General features: G+C 40.1%; 1 protein-coding gene across 1 annotated transcript in view; it reads right to left on the reverse strand.

The window, feature by feature from the left end:
- Positions 1-22,969, reverse strand: part of rngtt (RNA guanylyltransferase and 5'-phosphatase) — a 78,269-nt gene that overhangs the window by 25,409 nt on the left and 29,891 nt on the right. The window contains exons 11-12 of the mRNA XM_079365353.1: positions 17,530-17,694; positions 2,492-2,560 (exon numbers count right to left, since the gene is read on the reverse strand). Of these exons, the coding sequence (XP_079221479.1) occupies positions 2,492-2,560; positions 17,530-17,694 (234 nt within the window). The remainder of the gene's footprint in view (positions 1-2,491; positions 2,561-17,529; positions 17,695-22,969) is intronic.

The raw sequence follows: 22,969 nt of genomic DNA on the forward strand, positions 1-22,969 counted from the left end.
CCGCGATATATCTGTCTATATCGATCTATATTCAATCTTTAGATATAGATAGACACATTTCTTGGATTGATCCCTCAAATGCACCCCGGGCCGCCCACATGGAGGATGTTCATGGGATGGAACCAAACCGCGATTCCCTCTGCGCTCCAGAGAAATTCTTAACAACAAGAGTTTGTTCCACCTATACCGCCCAAGGGAAACTAGCGTCATTAAAGAAAGTTTCCATTACCTTGAGATTATTGGTGATACTTGGGAGAAACTGGGAAATGAAGACGGCACAAACAAGTGACTTTTCCAATCAATCCTTTCCTCTCACGGGACAGAAAATCTCTAAATATGGATCGAATGTAATGAATGTAAGTGGAAGCAAACATAGTCAAAAGCCTCTCCTCGTGCAGTGGCTACCTTTGTTTCTCTCATTGATTATTCAGCTCTGACTGAAGAGACGGTCAACATGTACGGGGTCAAAACTAAAGAGAAGCAGGTGTCCACACACAAAATGTGAACACCCATAATCCTTTGTGCCTTTTCAGCTCTTTGTGATGCAAATCTGTTCGATTCAAACAAGCCAACAAACATTGGCCTGCTCTTGTGTGTTGTACAAATTCACCATAACGGCTCAAATGGACGCCAAATGAAAATACTCTAGTGTCAAAAAACACCCCCCCCCAAAAAATCACTATTATACAATGTAATTGATTTACAACTCAGTATTGTTTCTTTAAATTTAACAGAGTTCAGTGTTATCTCCAGAAACTCTACAAAAGAGCACATGGGATAATGTGCAGCCAGGATTTCCTGCTGTCCGCACGTCTTCGCTGCTTCCATTGAAAGAAGGTTTATTTTGATTCTATAGTTTTATTATAGTATTATTGTATATTAACATATTGCTATCCTTGAAACCTGGGGCCTGAGCACCTTATATCATCCCTTCTTACTAAGGATGGGTCAAATTATTGGAAATATTTGTGTTAGTGTTGCAGTCAAGACAACAATAACTGAGACCAAGACATAACCGAGAGCAGACTGCTCCGAGACCAAAATAAGACCAAGACATTTAGGAGTCGAGATCAAGACAAGACAAAGTCAGAGTCCAAGACCGGGCTACACCGAGACCATAAATATTAATGAAAAATCATCATCTTGTGCAGCAGGCCTGTCACTCACTTAACCAGGGGATCTAGGTCTATTTTTCTTCTAATGACAGTAATGACCTGGAAAGTAGCAATCTGGTCCACCAAGTCTCAGACCAAGACTAGATCGAGTCAAATTATTTAGATTCTGAGACGCAACCTTCAAAAAGTGGTCTGTAAACCAGTACTACAACACTTATTTGGAATTAATTTAATTAAAAACAAGCATTCATTAGACTACTATCGCCTCTTGAGAGATTTTTTTCCATAGCGTTTACCAGCGACTAATTAGTGATTTTACACTAGCCCTATCTGAAAGCTGTTTGCTAACTGCTGTTAAATAACCAAAGAAGAAGAAAGCGTTAGTCTCAGGCGCCTGTGGAAGGAGCTATGAAACACAGAACAATGAAGAAAACATCAACCACTGTCATTTAAAAAAAAAAGGCATCCAGCAAAAAGTCCATTTACAGAACGACAATCAATGGCAAGATTATTATAGGCTCAACACTTACACTTACCCCCACCCAAACACCCCTACACACACACCTCCACACACACCTAGACACAGACCGACACACACATGACATGGAAATGTCACAGACGTGAAGTGTGAAGAAGTAATGTCTTCACATTAATGTCTCGTGTGTATTTGTGGGCTAAGGATTGGGGGGGGGGGGGGGGGGGGGGGGGGCAGTCTATGCCATAAAGTCAAATAGTTCCCTGTGACCTTCAGTGTAATAGCATGCTTTAAAATGATGATAAACCTCCATGAAAAACAAAAACATTCAAATGTTGGGTAAGTTACAGAATTCAGACACATTGAGAAACAGGCAGTTCAAACGAAAAGAATGTACCAGAGCTGAGACGACGATGCAAAACTTCAACAAGCTTACAAGTCAGTATGCATTTCATCTACCTGCGGCGTGGTTCCATATATGCGTGTCCTTACCGTGAGGTGAGATATATTCGATGCGATAGTCAACAGAATCTGAGCCATCAAATCCACCACAGGAACAACGAGGAGGAACAGAATCAATGACGTGGATAAAAATGATTTTCTGCCGCAGAGTAAATCAGTATTCTAACCAAGGCCGCTTCCATCAGAATGAACGCCATGTTTCTGTTTTACTGTGGAATGGATAGGGACCTTTTTTATTTTATTTATTTTTTTACGTGCGATCACGCAGGAGTGCGGTTGGTTTACAACTCCAGAGGTTGAGACTTTTCCATGAAGGGGTGACAAAGAGCCGGCTGTAAAAGTGTCACCTTCATTGTTTATGTAGAAGTGTTTGAGACAGACAAATACAAAAAGATGTAACTGACAAATATCTGATTGTCAAACATGCATGGAGACTCACCCCGCACGGCTGGAAGATAAGCCCGTCGACTTCGTGGCTGACTTGGGATGTGAAGCTGCCTTCAAGTAGCTGAAACACACGGGGGGGGGGGGGGGGGGGAAGACACAATTACAGTCAAGCTAAACTGAGAAAAGAAAGAAATGTGTTGCTGGAAGCTGCAGGTGGAAACACATGAATCATCACTGATTATTAAAGTCAACGGCTGCAGAAGAGTCTGTCAATAACATCTTCTATGGCAACCAAGGATCATACATGAGGCTCATTCTCTATAAATCCTACAGAGATGTGAGGGCAACGTATAACGCTTTTTCACCAATCTAGCAGAGAAACTATAAGCAATAACCCTTTGATTGATAATGCATGACTGATAGATCAATAGCTGCAACCTGACAGCTCAGTTTGAGGACAAGAATAGCAACAAATCATTAAATTCTTGATGACAGGAGAAGAGTGGATTTCCTCTCTTCCATTAACACAGAGGAGCTCAACTGCTGTGAAGAGGAAAAAAAAAGAAAAGAAAAAAGAACCTACGGCATCAAATCAAATGAGCTGAGACTCAGGAGACGCGGCAAAGCAACTGTACAGTAAAAAGCACATTTTCCACCTCATCAAGCACATCAGCTGCTCCAAGTACAGCAAGAAAATTAGAGAGGCACTCAAATAAGGAGGAAAATTCTCCGTCTGCATATGGGAACAGATGAAGAAATCCTCTAAATGTAAGAGGGTTTTTTGTTTGATTCCAATTGCATTTGAACCCCACCTCCCCACGCCTACGATGTGTTCTTTCTTATAATGGAAACTGGAGAGTAATTATTCACTATGTTCTGATCTAGACTGTCTCATGTCACACCTGTCCTTATGTCTTGTTATTCCCTTTTCCATCAGTTAAACAATCCACTTTAAAGTTCTCTTTCTTCTGTCTAGAGCTGTGCGTGGTCGTACACCAGCAGGGCCTGCAGGTCTCTCGGACCCGGGTCTGCTGGTTGTTTCCTCGCGCCGAACTGGAAAAAAAAAACAAAAAAACAAAAAGGAACTGCGCCTTTACGGTTGTGGCACCTACATTTCAGAACTGTCTTCCTTGAAATTGAAAGACATTGTTGGAGCCAAACTGTGTGTTTGTTAAGTGTTTTCTTTTGGTTGTGTGTGTAGTCCCTCTACTGGGCACTATGTGGACCCGGAGTGGGTGCTTTGTTTTTAATCAAGTCTCTCGAGGAGGTGGAAGGAGGTTGTTGAATGGAGGCAAACAGTTTTCCCACCGCGTCAGCCTGCGATAACAACAAAAAGTGGATTTGTTTGTTTTATTCAATAGACGTAGTGGTTCGTCTTATATTTCTTTTTTTTATAATAATAATAAATTATACTTTATGAATCCCGCAAGGGGAAATTCGGTTTACACTCTGTTTAATGGACATGAACTAAAACATAGGCTGAAAAACACACTCATGCACAAACAGGATCCTAGACATAAGGGAGAGGTCTCAGGCCCACAGCAATAGTTTTGGAGTTTGGTGCCTTGCTCAAGGGCAGTGCTCAGTAATTGGACTAGCACCTCTCCAGCTACCAAACCAATTTCCGGACTTGATCTGTGCTGGGACTTGAACCGGCGACCTTCCGACTCCCAACCCAAGTCCCTACACTGGCACTGAGCTACAGCTACTGATGAGTTGTTTAAAAAGAAATGAATGGGACAAAAAACAAATGAAACCAACGGTCTGGTTTCATTTCTTAGAGCCGAGCATGTGTCCACATTCATTCCTTTAGCGACTTTTCTAAACAATACTGGATTTGTTAAAACTGGTCACTACAGATATTTCCTTTTTTGTTGGGTTTGGTGTGGGGTTTTTTTCACCACTAGATTTACTAAAATATATCTGAAATTCTTTGTGTTGTGTTACCTTGGATTAATTTTTTTCAACGTCCAAAGGACAGCCATAAAGCTGTGTGGACATTCTCAGATCTCCAGTCGAGTGAATATGACAATCTAATTGAAATCAGAAAATGTAGGCTCATAAAAATGTCACAGCTAAGAGGAAAGATTGTACCATTTAAAAGCTGATGTGCAGTCAAGTATAAACATGACCTCAAAGGCTTCTGTGCGCTCAGACTTGGAGGAGACATTGTGAGGACAACAGCCGAGGTGAGCCGAGTGCTTCGTCTCCAGTGATATTTCAAAACGCAAAGCAACTGAAATGCAAGACCTTCAAATCAATGCTTTTAGAGCGAACACGAGGTATGAGAGATGAAACTGCAAATGCGCGGTTATTCAGGCGTGACCCTCTCAAAAATAAATAAATAACATGAAAGAAAGAGACTTTTTTTTTTTATAAAGTTCAACGTTAGTTTGTGTTCTCTGTGAGGGATAAGCAATCTATAGTGAGTTTATTTCCAAAGTGGCTTGGCATGAAGACAAACCTACTCCTGCTGATGGGAAGGTAAGAAATCAATCTGAAAACATATCATGTGCCTCGGAGAATGTTCAGCTGTAATGTTATACCAAAAGCCAAATCTAATAAATGATTTCTCTGACAGGGAGAGGAATCTGTCGGATGGTAAGACAAACTGCAGAATCACAGGAGACAAGATCTTGCCAAGTCATTAATAATGCTCTTATTTAAAACATTGTCAGCGCAATTATCTTGAAAAATGTGAATTCAGTCCATCTTTGAAATCTGTAATAACCTGAACTGAAGATGAAAAATGGCTTTCATTACCATTACCTTTCATGTGCACCTGAAAAAGTATAACAGTGAAAAAAACCAGCGCACAGATTTCTCTACATTTGAGTCTTTAAGATCATTATTTTGGTTTCATGGTCAATGTGTTTCTACTGCTCTGGACAATGAACGAGAGTAGGCAGAGGATCATTTTTAGACATCTTTATGAAAGAGGAAAAAAAAAAAAAAAAAAAAAAAAAAAAGGAGTAGGACACATTGTAAAATGACAAATCTAAAAAAAGAGATCTCTGCCATACTGTGGTATAATTTGCAGATAATGAGGATGAGTCACTGGCAGACACAGGAGCCTCCTCACGTTATGCCGTTATGTCAGAGAAGGTCAACTTTGCCGTAGTTTGTGAGAAAAGTTGATAAGAGCTCTTTGCTTTTGTGTATGTTCATGCGGAAAGGGAATGTATTTCTGCTGAAAGGACACGGCGTTGGTCAATAAAAAAAGAAAGAGAATGCATTAGTGAAGTGCTGCAGTGGATATCAGGTATCATATCCCGAGCCGTCAGGTTGGACTAAAGCACAAAGCAATGCATTTCAGCCGTACAGGAAGGTGCTGAAAGGTGGAAAAACATGGGGCATAGAGTGACCTTTTACTACTGTGTCTCATCTCCTCTCTCAATGATGGCGAGAACTTAATGAAGCCATTACATTTTAATTTAAAATGCCTGCACCAATTTCACTACTTGTCCAGCAGTGCAATTTCAATCAAAGTCCTGGAACACTGTTAGGGCCTGTTGTGTTGGAGATAGCAGAGTGTTCAGTTGTTATAGAGACACATTTTTAGTCATCTGTCTCAGCGCTGCTTGGAGACAAATCAAATTAGAACCTCAATCGCACACACAAGAAAGCGTGTAACAAAACATAACAACATTTGTACACGCTGGTTAAGCGTTTCATACACCACAGAGCCTCAGGCTTTTTAAAGACAGAGTTTACACTGGGGAAGATGTCTGTGCAGTTTGTCAAGCATTAGCCCATCGGTTTCTCAGCTGCTCAAGCAGATAAGCATCTAAGATGATAGTCTCTCAATAAATCTCTTTGAAGTGAGCAAAATCCTTTGTATAATACATGAAATAATAAATGCTAGAATGGAGGACTTTTATCCAAGTTTCGACGTGAATGAAGAAAGAAGGAATACAAAGATATCGAAAGATGCCAATGTAAACAGATCGGGTTTAAAATGACCAGGTGAAATCAAGTCTGGCTAGCATTCACTGGCTTTCACAAGTCAACGCAAGCATTCTTTAAGCAATTCTTCCAGAAGCTTTTCAGACAGAATACACCCCTCATTAACCCCCCCCACAGAGGTGCTTCTTATAAGAGGTTCTGACTGTGATTTAAGCAAGGCTTAAGGTACTAGTGGAGTTTTTTGGGAATCAAACACGAGCCTCGATGCTATCGTGGTCAATGACCGGCGTTGGATAGCGATGTCGTCAATTGGCCAAACCTTAGCGAACTCGTGCACTGTGACGGCCTTGAAGTTTTGTTGTATGTAAGGCTCATTGATGGAGGCCCGTGTGGTCCAATCCAACAGATTGATTAAAAGTGCATACTGGTTCTAAAAGAGAGGCTCTTTAGGGATCAGTTTGTATGGCTTGGATTTGTTTCACGTAACAATTTGAAGAACTTTACAGTCTCAGCGATGTAAACAAACTAATGTCTTGTGTTCCAATATTTTTACCTCATTGTAATGAGCAGGAAGCTTGAGTGACAAGGAATTCACATATTTAACATATGCTGTTAGTTATTCCATTGTAATTGTTTTGCAAAATTACAGCTCTCCCACTCAGGTTTTTTTCGTTGCATAAATTGAAATTTCTAATAAACAGGTGGGTAGAAAGACATCAGGAGTGATTGTGAAATGTTTTCCTTCATTTTGCGTTGGCTTTCCCAAACAAATAGAAGCTATAAATGATTTAGTACAACTCTTACAGACCCCAGTGGTTCAGCTGCAGACCATTTGCTTTCAACGAGAAATATACCCAGTGTCATTTATATTTAAACCACTGGATGATTTTCCATTTCCGAAAATGTCTTTGATGCAGCACATAACTATTTCTCAAAAGATGTGTTTTTAGAGCAGCAAGTACGGTCATCAGCCGTTAGAGGAGCGACGCATTTATTTATGTAAAGCACCAGAAAACTGTTTGGTCTGTGCTCGATCAGCAGAGAAAGTGAAGTGTTCAGTCCTCTCCTGAACGATGAATGAGTCACAGCAGATCACACGAAGCTTGACAATCGTGCTGACATGGAGAAGGCAGATAGCCAGACTAAAAAGAACCGGTGCCTTTATGAGGGAATGGTACGTGGGCGGAAAGATCTGGGAGTTCCATTTCAGTTCTCTTGCCATCTTAGCACACCCACCCACCACCTTCGCCGAGCACACTGAACCTTGGATGGAGAGACGTTCAGAAAAGAAGACTTCCACTCACACATCCTCCCACAGTGAGGAAGTTCCTTGGAGCGATAATGCAGAGAGGGGGCAGAGACCCTGCTTTCATGGTAAACCTCTTTTAGAAAGGGAAACGCAGAGTTGTGCCTGGAACAGTTGGGGATGTGTGGGCGGAGGTGAAATGCACAGTTCCCATTAAGAGATCAAGCTTTCATTGCAGACTGTAGGCCAGAGATGGGACAACGGAAGCGCTCAGGGAGGAGAATCAGCCGCTCACATGTCAGAATGTTGTTTCCCTGGTGTGATGGACTGTCAGGGTGATGGAATTCAGTCCATTTTCTTCTCTGATGTTTCACGTTGAAGCATAATTCACAAAAAGACACAATGATGAATGATATCTAGCTTGGAGTGAGGCAGATAGCAACTAACTATAAAGACATCCAGTGTGTTGTTATTGTGACCAGTATGAAGTCTGTCTCTGCTAGTAAAGATAAACTTCCATTACCAAATCAGAAAGGACCATCCATTGTAGTTGTCTATAAGAAAACTCCTTCAATACTGAAGAGCAGATAAACCAATCACACAATGTTTACAGGACTGCTTTATAGGGGTGTCCCGATCTGATATTGATATTGGATATCGGTCCGATATCAGCCAGAAAGCGAATGTCAGATTTTATCGGATTGAATCTAAAATCTCTGACATAGGCGCTCCAATAAGCAGACCATTTAACAGACAAACAAAATTATTTGTTTTTATTGGATTTATTTGTTATTTTTCAGGGTCTTCCAATTTATTTATTTACTTTATTCAAGTGTAGAATACTGTAGATATGTTGAAGGTTCAAATGTATGTAACCAATAGGTTAATAATAAATAGCTCAGACTTTCTCATGTCTCCAGTTGCTGATATTTGTTCTCTGTTTGAATAACATCACATGATGATGAAGCCTTTTGTAACATTCAACACTTCAAAATAAGTAATAAAAGTATGTACGATTTGGCTGATATTGTGTCATAATTAAGATCAGGATTGTATCGGAAGTGGAAAAAGTGGTGAAACAATTTTGTCACGAAGAGAGGGGAAACATTTTTTGTTTATTCTTATTTTGTCTTTAAAAAAAGGACACTTGCTCATATTCAGAAAATCCAGTGTGATACTTTGCAGCCCACCTGGCCTCGTACGCATTATCCACTGTCTGAACCCCTCTGTGTTCTCGCTGCCGTCTGCTCATCTTCATCGCTCTGAGGAGGCGTCGCTTCGAGGGCGAATCAAAGGAGGAGAGGATGGATTGATATTCCAGTCAGACCACAGGGCTGATGCTGGAGGCCCCCTTTCAAGTCTAATATGAAGCCAGTGTGCAATCGCCTAATAAACGGAAAGCACACATCAGAGTGTGCGGGCAGGGCTGTCAAACCACCGGCCTGTCTGGAGTCAAACAAGGTTAGCCAGTCTGGAGTTTTACGTCTCTGAACGTCTCAGCACCTGATGGATATTGGTCCTTTTATGGAAATCATGATTAACTTTTGCACATTCATTTAAAGAGACATGGAGGACTTAGGAGGGGGTATTACCGCATTGATGATTAAACCAATAAATAGTTGCATTAGGCAAGAATAATGAGAAATACCAGAGCACAGCATGAAATTTCACTGTGGTGTATGAAAGAAGCAGTGTGCTAACTGGACAGTGTCTTGATTAGCAGCTAACATTGACTCACCTTCTCTGCCATGAAATTAGAAAAAATATTCAAATTAAATTCAAAATTCAAGCTGAGAAAAAGACACAGCAGAGGCTAACATGTCAAATATTTAGTTTGTTAATTCAAGATCAGTTCGAGGATTAGTCATTCATTTTTAAATGGAACTTAAAGAACGACTGAGATTTTGTGGTTTGAAGATTTCACCTTGTGCAGTTCTGTAGAATTACACAGGATGGTACGACACTTTGCCGAACTGTCTGCAGGATGGATCAATCAATCTCTATTTGTATTGCGTCAACGGTTATCTCAACAAGTGTTATCTTTAAAAAAAAGCAGGTAAAGGACCTTAACATCACAAAAGAGCAGGTAAAAAGAGCAAGCTCATTGTTATGTTTACAAAAAGCAGGTAAAAGACCACACTTATTTCTATATTACAAGAGCCCAGTCTAATCTAGTCTAAGAAACATTTTTCCTTTAATAGGCAGAAATCTTCAGCAGACAGGGGCTCATGACGACACAGCCATCTGCTAAACTGCGCTGGGCTTGAAAATGGAATAGGGGGAGATGGGATAAGGTCATTCAAAGACCAACACACGGCAGTGGTGAGCACATCCCACACGCTCAGTCACACTCACAGCAACTACAGAGACACAGTCAGTGTGAGGAACCAGCGGCCGCCCTTCACTGTAAGTGATGTCTGAGCTGAGAGCGTCAGTGCAATCAGCTGGTGGATCGTGGGGTCGGACAGGAAAGAAGGATTAAATGCTTTATCGTGAATAATTTGCTTTCATAATGTCGTGCGGATGTAAGGCCATCTAACCGCCGGACAATATTTTTCAAAATGATATTATGTTATAATCAGGAAAATTAGCAATAAACCGTTCAAGAGAGACAGTGATATGAACTGTGTTGAAGCATAATTGCACATTAAAAAGGACAGAAATAGCTTATTTATGCGTTTACGCAATACAGCAATCAAGCTAGCTAGCAACAGCAAACAACATTGTGTTGATGACGAATGACTGGATTCAATTCACACATTGTTTCAGTGTTGTTGTCGCAACAAAGGCTGTAAACACGAGGTCATAAAAGCGGATGTTGACTCTCAGACTTCAGTGAGCAAAATGTCACCACAGGAAGTGCTCACTCTAACAGTTATTTTTTTTTTCCTATTTAATAGTTTAGATGTTCTAATAGAAAACAAATTCAAAACAGAAAAGTTTACTTTCAATAATGAGGAGAGATGTTTAACTAAACATTAAACAAGCATTCTGGATAAAAGTGACGTGTGTTTTGAATTGTTGTGGCAGAAGCTGTGCTTGCTATCTCAGACTCATTGTGGAGAGGGACGGAGGGCAGGGATGTCATGATATCCCAGAGGGTCAAAGCTGATGTCAGGAGGAGTAGGTGGTGAAAACGCAGACTTAAGTAAACAAAGAACATCTAAAACCACCTGTTGACCTGACCTCCTTTTCACTGAATAAAGACACCGAAACACATTCACCTGCTTTCTCCCTCTTTGGCGAATGCGACCTCTACTGTAAAGACGTGCATCAGACGTTGCATAATATGTCCGAGGCTTTGAAAAAACAAAATCTTTTCAAAAGCACCAGAAGTAAAAACAACAAACAATGTAGACTCGATGACTAATGCTTTTTTGTGTGTTCATCCAAGCAGCATAAGGCCTTACACAACAGTCAACATGTCTCCCTTTGCGAGTGGGTGCAGCAGCAGCAGAGAGAGAGAGAGAGAGAGAGAGAGAGAGAGAGAGAGAGAGAGAGAGAGAGAGAGAGAGAGAGAGAGAGAGAGAGAGAGAGACAGAGAGACAGAGAGACAGAGAAAGAGAGAGAGAGAGAGGATGCAGGTGATGGAGTGCTGTTTGTTTTTGAACCAAACCAGGGGGGATGGGTGTATTACCAAGGCCAGAGGTGGCAGCTGCTGACTGTTTTATTGCACAGTATTTCATTAAGTTAGTGGGAGCTGCTGTGAGATATCCACTGTGTAAGGGTTCCAACATTTCTCCTGTAATTAGACCAAATTAGACGCTGTAGGTACACGGGTCAATACGGCAGATCTGACCATAGCATGCCTGACGTTTCTGAAGAAAAAAAGGTCAATAACAATATTTATCATTTATGAAATTATATTTGAGCTGCTGGGTGATGGCACAAGCTTCAAAGAGGATGTGGTTAATTCTAAAATAGCAGGGGTGAGTTAAATGGACATTGTACTCTATAGATCCAATATCAGAAATAGAAGAAAACCATCTTAATGCAACATAAAATATATTAACAATATTGTCTTAACTTAACTTCTTTGAAATGTTATTGATATATTGATATTGATTCAAACTTGATATTTTACCCAGCCCTATTAGATATATAAATGACCAATTAAACAGAAGTTAGGTTGGTGCATCTAGATGTCCCCTCAACAGAATAGCTGTTCATTACATGATCCATGTTTGAAAGATGTTGAGATGTGTGCCTAGAGTTTGGCCCTTGTTTAGGGCATGTGTGTGTTAATCAAACTTTAAAAAAAAAAAGGGGAAAAAAATACCTTTTTAATCAAAAAGTGTCTATCTATCTATCTATCTATCTATCTATCTATCTATCTATCTATCTATCTATCTATCTATCTATCTATCTATCTATCTATCTATCTATCTATCTATCTATCTCCTACTGTAAGGCAGCCTGACCATAAATTGAATAAACTTGTACACCGTCTCATTTCACTTATTGGTTTCTGAAGAGGTGTTATGAAGCCCAACTATGGCAGCAGTCACCATATTGGAAATGCTGACTAACTTCCAGCAAATTAAGAAAAGGGCAAAAAGCTTGCTGGGTAAAAAAAAAAAACAGCTCTGTTAGGTTTTACCAGAAAAGAAATGATCAACACGTTTCGCTCTGCTGTAAAAATGTGCACTTTAATAAGGGGCTTAATGGGGTCTTTGGAGCCAGCATCGGGTGAACACTGTAGTTTTTGTTCACTACCAATTGGCGTTGTTTTTCAACACCAGAGTTTGCTGCTTGATCCTGATAAAAAACATGACAAGCTAATACAGACACGCTGAGCTAATGAGCGTTGTTTAAAAAAAGAAAAAAAAACAGATTCACAGTACAGTGAGCGTGGAGAAAAGAAACTCAATACAAATACTAGCTCCTGATTTAGGAATCATAGTGTTAAGAACCAGGTTTTTTTTTTTTTTTTTGTTCAATCTCCAACAGCAGGGGACTCGACAGCTGACAGAGGGGTGTGAGGTAAGAGAGTAACAAGGAACCTGCAGACTGACAGCAATAAGCTGAAAAGACATGCTGTGACAAGGAGCACTTTCTGTTTTTAAGATGTCTCACCCGGCCACTACAAACCTGCTCTGACAGGACAAGAAAGACTGGATGGTGGTGTAGCAACAAGAGGACATTTATAGACATATTAATGATGGCTGAGCCCATGGGAGAGGAGGGCGAGGAGTCGGGGAAGAAGAGTCACATCATCCCAGTGATGTGATTGGCTGCAGTTATTCAATACACTGTCTGGGATCTCCACACACTGAGGGCCTTTGACTGAACCTACAGTTTTCCTTTAAAACATGTGATTATGGAGCCACATCCTGGTCTGCAGCACATGCTCTTAGATGTCCATCATCTCTGCAGCCAAACTATTTGAACCCTGATGTTAGTTATTAGTCATATTATTATTATTTCTTGATGACTTTTTAAAGTCCAATCACATCTGGTCTACAATCTTCAACATAGTAAAAACACTTCCTGCTGTAAAGAAAATCTAGATAACGTGTATACCTATAGCAGCCTGTTTATGTTGCATGACATAACAGAGTGTAAAAACAGAATCTCCCCTCAACAAAGTAAATCTTCTTCTTCACAAGCATGATGTCCACAGCGTTTACTGCAACATATTTAAGCCAAGAGACTTCAGATATCCCACCACAAACAATGACAAATGATGTTAAACTAATATAAAGTGACAAGACGAGACGACAAGTCTAAATACAACATGATACTGTTGTATCACTCCCATAGACTCATCTTCACAGTGGCAGCATAGACGGCCGTCAAAACAAGTTTCATCACTTTGAAGGATATGAGACGTTCTCTCGGTGCAACACAAAGAAAAACCCATCAAAAACAAAAAAAGATGCTTTAACACACATCAGGGACTGTGATTGCACACAATCTGAAACTATTTGGCCTCACAATCCACATTCCCGAGGCGTCATTTCGTCTCATTTTGTATTCAGAACATACACTGAACCTTTATCTTAGCTGCCTCGGCGTGACTCGGTTTGAGAAAATGCAATCTTATGAAAGTATCCAGATAACAACTTTACGGGTCTCTGTTCAAACTCAATCTCAGTGCCTGATTTTTTTTTTTCTCTTTAAGATGAGATCTCAGGTAGAAGATCATTTCTTCACCTGAAGTCTTTTCTCTTCAGAGTTTATCACTTTCTGGATCCCTTTTTTAGAGTACTAGAGTTTTTTAATCTGCTATCTTGACAACCCTGGTCTTAAAATGGTCTTTAACCAGCTCACATTCCAATTATCAATCATGAATATCATCATCTTAGAAGCTGGGGGTGAGATCTTAAGCACTGTTTTTATTATGAAGTCATTTATGACTATAGGAAAGACTTTGCTATAAATATGTGAACTCTTACTTCCAAGACAAAATATGTATAAAAAGGATTTTAACAAGTAAGAGTTGGACGAGCTTCCACACTTGTTAAAGGAAATTGCAAATGCATAAGTGATACTGTGGTCCATTAAATTCAAAATGATCTATTTTGCATCCAAATTTTTTATTTTGCAGATAACTTATAATTGTTAAGGGCGCGGTCACACTGGACATCAGGGTTGAAGCGTGCCTCGGCATGGTAGGGACTACCAGTGTGACTGCGCCCTCAGAGTGTGTTCAGTAAGTGAGGTTTTTTTTTTCCAGGCTCGGCTCAGTTTGAGCAGACGTCGGTTCATCATGAGTCTGATTTTGCCCAAGATGTCCGCCTCTTTAAAAAAAGAAAGTGTTTGTGTTGCTAAGTGTTCCCGTGATGGATTAACAATGGCTCTTGTAACACAACAATAGATGTGTTTATTGACATGCTGTTTTTGTAAAGCGTCTCTTGAGATAAACTTTTATTATGAAGTGGCACTACGCAAATAAAGATCGATTTAATTGTTAGATTAAGATTCTTTTGAAATTCAGCCAACAATGGTCAAAAAAAATATCTCACATATAAACCATATAATATGCCACCTACAGTAGATACAAACAAGTGCTGCATTAAACGGACTGTCCCACCTGCACCAGCAGCTGGAGCCGCTCCAGTCACACTTATTTTCGACTCAAAGGAGATTTTGTCAGAAAAGTCTGTTCAGCCTACATAAAAAGGGAAATTCCCCCGAATACATTATCTGGTTGTCCCAATGTACCACCTCTTGTAATACATAAGGGGTCTTTGTGAGATAATTGGACAAGTGGAGGAAGCCAAGAGAATAAATGCTCCCGAGCGGTGGGAAATGGCGGCATGAACTCAGAAGACGAAAAACAGCAGCACCAGACAAAAGCCATCATACAACTCCTGCCTGTGACTGAAAATACCCCTAAAAGGAATTTTGGGTTGATATGCAATGAAGTGGAGGGTTGTGCAGTGATGAATTAATGCGACAGAATCCAGTTTCCCCGCTCTGAATGTCCTGTATAACAGAGATTGGACTGTATGGGGAGCAGATGGCTTCTGCACAAAACAACAGAGCAGTCAGAAACCAGACAGAAACAGTGACTTCATTTCTGGAGTATGTTCATCAAACAAAGAGTGGATGTGATTCTTCACAAGGATCCTCAGAGGAGCAGAGAGGGCAGGTTTAGAGACGACTCATGTTAAGATTTTAAAAACTGGATAGAAAACAGAGGTTTCTTTTTTTTTTTCGGAAAGAGAACGTGACAAAACACGAGACGAAAAGACTAAAATGTCACCCTCCTATCTACTTTGATCATCTCTGAGTGTGCAGTGCCAAGATTTCCGACTGATCTCTGCCTGAGAAAAACATCAATTTAATCTCGCTCTGACCTCCCACAGACCTGATATTAAGGCCACGAGTGCACAGACCTTTGAGGGGAACTTAAAAGCTGTTCTGGAGGATAAAAGCTTCACTGTCCTCAGCCTGTGAACAGCACCAAACTCCAACCTGAGGCGTGATGTTTTATTTATTAAGTGACAACTACAAAGAAATATGCAAAACGAGATAATCCGAGCCAAAGCATTTAAGAAAAAGTGACTGCATTAACATCACTTATTCTTGGTACAGCAGAGCCAGATGCTGAAAATATGAAATCATGTTTGCAGTGGAGTGGTCTGATTCTCCACTGACATCATTTCCCATAATCCTAAACATACTGCAACGTATCTTCAGACAGATACGCTGATAGCTTGAAACTTAACACCCACAGCAGATCTTCATGGATGAGGCTAAAGGCACGCGTTTCATCGATCAATGACACTCAGGGGTGCAAACTGGACTAAGATGGACTCCGGGGTAGCACAGGTTTTATCTGCTTCACAAAACTTAGCACAGTACAGTAATGCCTGTAAAAGACAATGTATTGTTCTAAAACTACAGCAACAGAAGAGACATTTAGATCGGCGTCCTTCCTTAAAAAAAACACAGCTGAAGTACCCGAGTTATCAAGAAGTTCCTGGTTTTTTTGAGTTGGTTCCTGTGGTTGTAAAAGGGTCAAAATGAAGATCAGATTAAAGCTCCTGTAGAGAGTTTTTATGTTGTTATAAAAGAGAATGTAATTAATATGGATTACTCTGTATGAGCTATAAAAAAAAAAAAACACTGTCAACATAAAGATTGGCTGTTTTCATAGAGTCCTTTTGCATGGTCTTAAACTGCTGGCAGGGGTTAGATGACGTGACCAACAGCGCACTGCAGTAAATCGCTTTATTCACAATTTCCACAGCAAGCATTCACAGTGTGGGACGTGTTTGAGTGTTAGAAAAAAAAAAGAAAAAAAAAAAGGTGGGATTTAAAAAACCAAACATTTTAAAGGACTATCAGCAAAGAGAAAAGAGTGACCTTACTATTTTAACGAGGCTCCAAAATCAACAAAATCAACAAAGTTCAGCAGCTTGAAGTGAGGCGGATTAACGTTGAAAGAGACTTAAGGTCGATTAAGTTTATGCAAACATTCTGAAACAGCGCTCACATCAGCTATACAGGCATTACATAACAATAAGCCAGAAACGTTATGGATATGGTCATTACCTTAGCCCAAGTTTTCAGCCTCTAAAACATTTCCAGACAATGTCCAGGAGGGTTGCTGGCTCGTGTGAATGCAAATGGCCAAATACGGTCCTCACACTTCACAATGACTTTTCCTCCTAATAAAATGCCCATGTGAAGTCAGGCTAAGCACAACAGGAAATAATCTGGATCAATCCCGCCTGAGCGTCATTCACATTTTCTCAGTGGTGATATCATTTTATACTGTTGTGATTGTCTTGCAAGAAAACAACAAAAACGTGGTATTAAGTCAGAAACAGTCAATATCACCCATGACTCCAGCTCCGTCTGCACAAGATTCCTAGCCACATACTCCTCACCCAAACCAAACCAGGGGAAGATATAATCTCCTTGCTGCGAGGAGCATCTGTGAAAGGCGTGCTCCTGAAAATATCAGGGCCTGATTGTCCTGACATTATCTCGGAAATGTCAAGAGATCAGACATGAGAAGGGGGCTTTGGAGCGATATCGCACTTATGTGACTCAGATGTGACTTTTTTTTTTCTTTCAGAATTGAGCATCAAGGCTTGAAGTGTGTGAATGCAGCCCAGGTCTCGAGGCTGAGACGGATCTGTCCCAGTGGGTGCAGAGACCAGCCGCTCACACACTGTCCACTCAGAGACTGAGCCTGTTTTGTACTCGAGAAGATGTTAATGTATTGTTTCTTTCAATTCCTCTAGCTCCTCACCGGTTTGCCTTTAAGATCGTAGGAGGGGCTGTTGCCATGGAGAACGTCTTCCAGAAAGGTAACTGGGGCATTACCCAATCACAAGTTTCATTTGCACACACAGCATGGAAGAATTTTAGGTCATTTTGATTTATGTGAAAGAAGCAGTTTTTTATTTTTACACTAGGTCACCCAGGAGAGTGAAGTAATTGGCTGGAAAGTAGGAAGGGTATCTGTGTTTGCTTACCTTGCGTGACGCGTGGATATCAAAGAAAGGTTTATTTCGGACGCTGAAGGGCTCCTTAGTTTTGTCGATCTGTCCCGTCTTCATCTTTTCCATCCGGGGAGAAATGATCTCTTTTTCTATACATAGCAGTCTGATGTTGAAATCACACTGACCAACTGGCTGACCCTGAAACACACACACAGACACACACACACAGACAAAAACATGTTTATCAGTTAATATAACCTAAGAACATTCAAGATTTTTTATTTGTGACATACAGATGTGCAGTGAAACGTAAAGACAAGTCCATGCAATAACAATAACAATAACAACACTCAATTTAATAATACAGTAAAATAGAATATGATATACAAAATAAAAATGAGTTATCTGAATGTAGAAATGCTACAGTATTTATTTCAGATATTTAAAGGAAAAAAAATAGCATCCATGTGACCACTGTTAAATGCAAATTATTAGTAGGTAAAGTAAAAAGACATTTTGTAAAGTTTTGTGTTGGAATCATTTGAATCATAGATTTTGTCTGTAGCTGATGAGCCACATGTATAGCTTCTTTCATTAGTGGATCAACAGCGAATAGAAAGTGGCAGGTGTCTTTGAGGTTCCTGCTTTTAAAACCAAAATAGTTCAAACACTTATGAAGCGATCTTATGGCAAACTTTCAAACTCCTGCACACACCAACTTCGACTCACTCACAGCAGAGATTGGTGACAAACATGTTTTAAAGCGTTGATACTTCTCAACACATTTAAATAACAGTTTGTACTATTTTAAAGAAGTATCGAAAATGTTGTGTTATGGAAATTTGATTAAATTGTCAACCTTCAGTCATGCTGATACTCAACTATAATAAATGAAGCAAAAATGTAAAGATCTATTTTCTGGCAGCTCTTACTAACTATAAAACACACAGAACTGTAATCTTTTCATACATCTCTTATTTATTGATGGCTGCTCCCCCCCCCCCCCCACATAATCAGACTGACATAAGAACATATGGGAATGTCAACACACAGTACAGTGTAATGGTTTTTTTCTGTGACACGGTGACAACAGCAGCCCTCCTGGGATTAGACAGCCACATAGAGTCGGTGCTGACAGATAGAACGGAGACCTGTGTGGATCACAGTCTATCAAAGAGACAAGACAAGGCCAGTATAGGAGCAAAGGTGCCATCAATCAAGTATATATTTATATATATATATATATATATATATATATATATATATATATATATATAAATAAAAAGGTTGAGCCCCTGCTCTTGATTAGGGAGTAAAGAAACTTGTGTGGAAGCAAAGTAACATCAAGAACACGACTTCAACAACCGCGACCACTGCAAAGTGCAGGCAGCAAAAGTTGTGATGAAGCCGCCCTGCTACAGCAAAGCAACTCGCCACCACTTATCTCTGTTGCTCAATTGACAAAGTGATTAAAAATAATGACTCACTTTTAACAGCACAGAAGAGGAAATCAATGCAAGAGGGAGAAAAAAAAAATGATGAGTGAGTTCTGAAGAGCTGCCAGATGGAAATGCACTTAATACTTAAAAACAATTTAACGTTTAAAATGTCTCACATCATGAGAGAGGAGAAAATGAAGCCAAACATGTAGAAACCAAGCATATATATAGACTACTATGGAATTATTGGGCCATAGATGGAGGAAAACATTTCTTTCAGAGTTGAGTGAAGAGGTGGATGAGCAATAATTAGATGCAATCATTTGTGCATACACTCAGCAAAAACAAAAAAAAGATCAGAGCAAGTCTTATTTAAGTTGGCTGTCTTATGTAAGCCGGTACAATGCCAAGCCTTACGCAAGACAAACGTATCTCTGAACAATAACTTCTCTAATATATATAACCACACACAACACGACTGGGTGAAGTGATACTACCACGTGTGAAAATAAAAGTGTTCCCAGGATGGCGTGAAAAATAAAAAAATCGGGGTTTTCAAAATAAGGTGTAACACAGTCGTACATGACTAAATGTGAAAATCACCACGTTTGAAAAGGTAGCAAAGGTAGCTGTGGCACCAGGACAGGACAAGATGCAAGTGTGGAGGATAAGTGTTTGTAGATTACTTGATTGACAGGTGGGATCAATGAAATGGTTTGTCAAGAGGCTTTAAAACCCACTCCAGTTCTTAGCCTGTTGTTGGGTTGACTGAAAGTTGGGATCAGACAGCATCTTTAGCATGGCAACATCCCTCTGCAGTAACATGGGTGACGTCACTCAGGCTTCATCCATTAATATTTACGGTTTATGGTCTGAACGCTGTCTCGGTCTGTCTCGAGCTGCTGGTATGAAGTGCTTGCCTCTGCGCCAGTCTTCGTTACACAGTAGCAGGAGTTGGTTGGGCTTGACGTGCCGAGACAGCTGGTACACAACCCAAAAGTCTGTCCGGCCTCATGTGGTGTGAGGCTGTAATCCAGCACCAGGAAGACAACGGGCTCGAGAAGAGGACTAACACACCACTCCAAAACACACCAGAAGCCAGAAATGGTAAAAGGGTTGGGCGTGGGACTAGCAACTCCGTCTCGTAAAACCCAAACTGCTACAGACACAGCAAACACACCAGCTGCCCTATGCTCCACTTAGGAGTCTAAAGCAACAAGATGGTCTGAACGCAAACAGATAGTTTTCAATAGCCTTCGACTGTATCTGGAATGTCATACATAGCATCAATGTGAAGGCAAAAACCTTGAACATATAGTCAGAATCTGACTCTAACCCTACCAGCTCGCCTCCTACAGCTTCTTTTTTCAGTCAAGCTTGGCTCCTCTGTCCTCAGAGTGAAAGACTGTAGTCCAACCAAGTGCAATTCAGTGTACTACACAAGCCCCTCTATGGTTGGATAAAACAGAGTGCATAAAGAATCTATATATAAAACACACATGAAATGTTAAAGAGCAGAGAGCTGCAGAATCCGATATAAAGCCTGAAGCTCATGAAGCTGAAGGAAGAACTCGGGAGTTCAGCAAAAACCAAAACATCTTATAAAACACTGACGCAGCGTTGAAGATAACTCCCGACTGTTTCTGTCAGGGATAATTTAGCATTAGACAAACTATACGCAGGGGACTGAATCAGTGATGGGACCAGAAGCTTAGTGTGTCATCTTCCTCGGGGATATTTCTAACAGAATCTGTTTGGGATCAACACTATGATTATTGCACACTTTCCTTTTTATCAGGCGTTAATGAGGACTAATTCCCTAAACAAATTGCAGACTGAATTACGTAATTTTTTTTAGATAAAAATCCAAACTAACGAGTGCAGTTTCAAAGCGCATCTACAGCCACAGGAAACTCCCCATTTTTTCCACCATGTTTTGAGGAGGGGGAGTCATGATCTGTGGCGAAACCAAAAAAAAAAAAAAAGCCATCATCCTTTGGCAAGTCGTGGAAAAGTATTCAAAAAAAAAAAATGTAAATGTAAAAATCAATAAAGTACAACAATCTATCTATGGCCAAAACTTATGACGATAATCTATGAAGTTACACTGCGAGAGCCCCTGAAGCCCACTGCTCCTGCTCCTTTATGAGTCACTTTGACGCAGTACTAGTCTCTTAAAATAGAGTTCAACAACAACATCAAAAACACATCCTACGCACTCTATAGCACAGACCTGTTGTATCAGTAGGTTTTAACAGGCCTAAAGCTGTTCTTTAAATACTGGATATATTAATATATATAATACTATAAAACCAGATGAGAAGTTAACACTTCTATATGGATGAACCGACCTTCCTACCTTCCTTACTGGCAATTTAACTATTCCTTTTTTTAAATGCATATTTTTACTAGCTCTTTAAATTGATGCATATTTATTTTTACTAGCTCTTGATTATTGTTTTCATGCATATTTTTTTTCTTTCTTTCTACACACTTTTTAATTTATTTTGCACTGTGTGATTCTCTTCTGCTATCCTGCTTTGCTGCTGTAACACTGTAAATTCCTCCGCCTGCGAGATGAATAAAGTATTATCTTATCTGCATTACAGCTAAGAGTTCAGCAAAGTGAAGAATGTTTGAGCAGATGTTGTACATGGAAATGCAGGTGCGGAATGACCTTATGAGCACAGGAAACAGGCAGACTTAAGTCCCTGTAGAGACAGAGTGGATGTGTTGTGGTTGATGAGCCAAACAAAGAGACTGAGGTTAACCGTAAACTCTTTGTTAGCCCCTGATGGCTACTCTAGTTAGAGACCAATGAAGACGTAGCACTATAACTTATCCTTGTAGATGGATTTCTTGCTGCGAGTTACAGTTGTCTCAATAATTATGTAATAATATTGACAAAACATATCAGTATACTGCAGGAGAAATAAATTACATCAAACGTTGACAAGCATATTAAACCATGTCAGGAAACAGCCCAGCTTTACTCATATTCTCAATAACAACACACTGTATAATTATGTGGATGCTTGTGTTGCTTCCACTATGAACACAGAGGTCTTATTTATTCCATAAAAAACCTTGAAGGTACGGCCCCTTTTAAAGTCGGCTTAGCCTTACGGTGCTGAATAGATGTTATCGTCCCCGCTGCAAAGACTTTTGAATGAAGCGTCCTTCTCTTCTGATCGGCACATCCCAGCGTGCTCGCAAGCCATCATCCTTTGGCATGTCGTGAAAACGTAAAAAAAAAAAAAAGAAAAGAAAAAAAGAGTGCATTCGCTTGTCATTTGAACACTAAGGGACACTACAGCGACATGTGCAACTTTGAGAGTACGTGCAGTAGAAATCCAGACTCTCTGTCTGCTGCCTCGATCTGCAAACGCAAAGCTAAAAGGATCCATTTCAAAGAGTTTTCCAGATGTAAAGGACTAATTGGCCTTATCTCTACTAGTCTTTAGTCAAAACTACACTGTGCCTAGAAGGTAACTTTGGGTAGAAAAGCGGTTATAGATCTGTATTGTATGAAGTGAATGAAGGTGTGAATGTAGAACTTTTGCCCGAAGCAAAATTTTCCTCCGGGACAAAAACGTATACATCTTATTTGAAGTTGAAGAGATGCACTATGTGACAGCAGCCTGCAGGTGAAATGAGTCCACAGGGGAGGACTGGGTGCGTCAGCAGATTGAAGCTGCAGTTGGTTTCTTAATGTATGATGCAGCCCTGGGACTATTCACAGGTCAGAGAACTCAGCAGAGCTACAGATTGTCCAGTAAACAAACTCCTCGAGCAGAAGTGAGTGGAGCTTATGCCGGTGAAGCAGTCCCTACGCTGACACGGAAAAAGCTTTCCAAAGATTTCTTTTCTGCTGAACGAGATGATTTGTCTTGTCTAATTCTGCACCTGATTATTTGAGTTGAGATATATAAAAAAACAAAAAAAACAACGAGCTCAATCAAAGTGTAGCTAATTTTACATACGAACCTCCACAGGTTTTATCCAATTGACAAATTCAGGACATATAATGAAAT

This window comes from Symphodus melops (assembly GCF_947650265.1).
Source record: "Symphodus melops genome assembly, chromosome: 1".
NCBI lineage: Eukaryota > Metazoa > Chordata > Actinopteri > Labriformes > Labridae > Symphodus > Symphodus melops.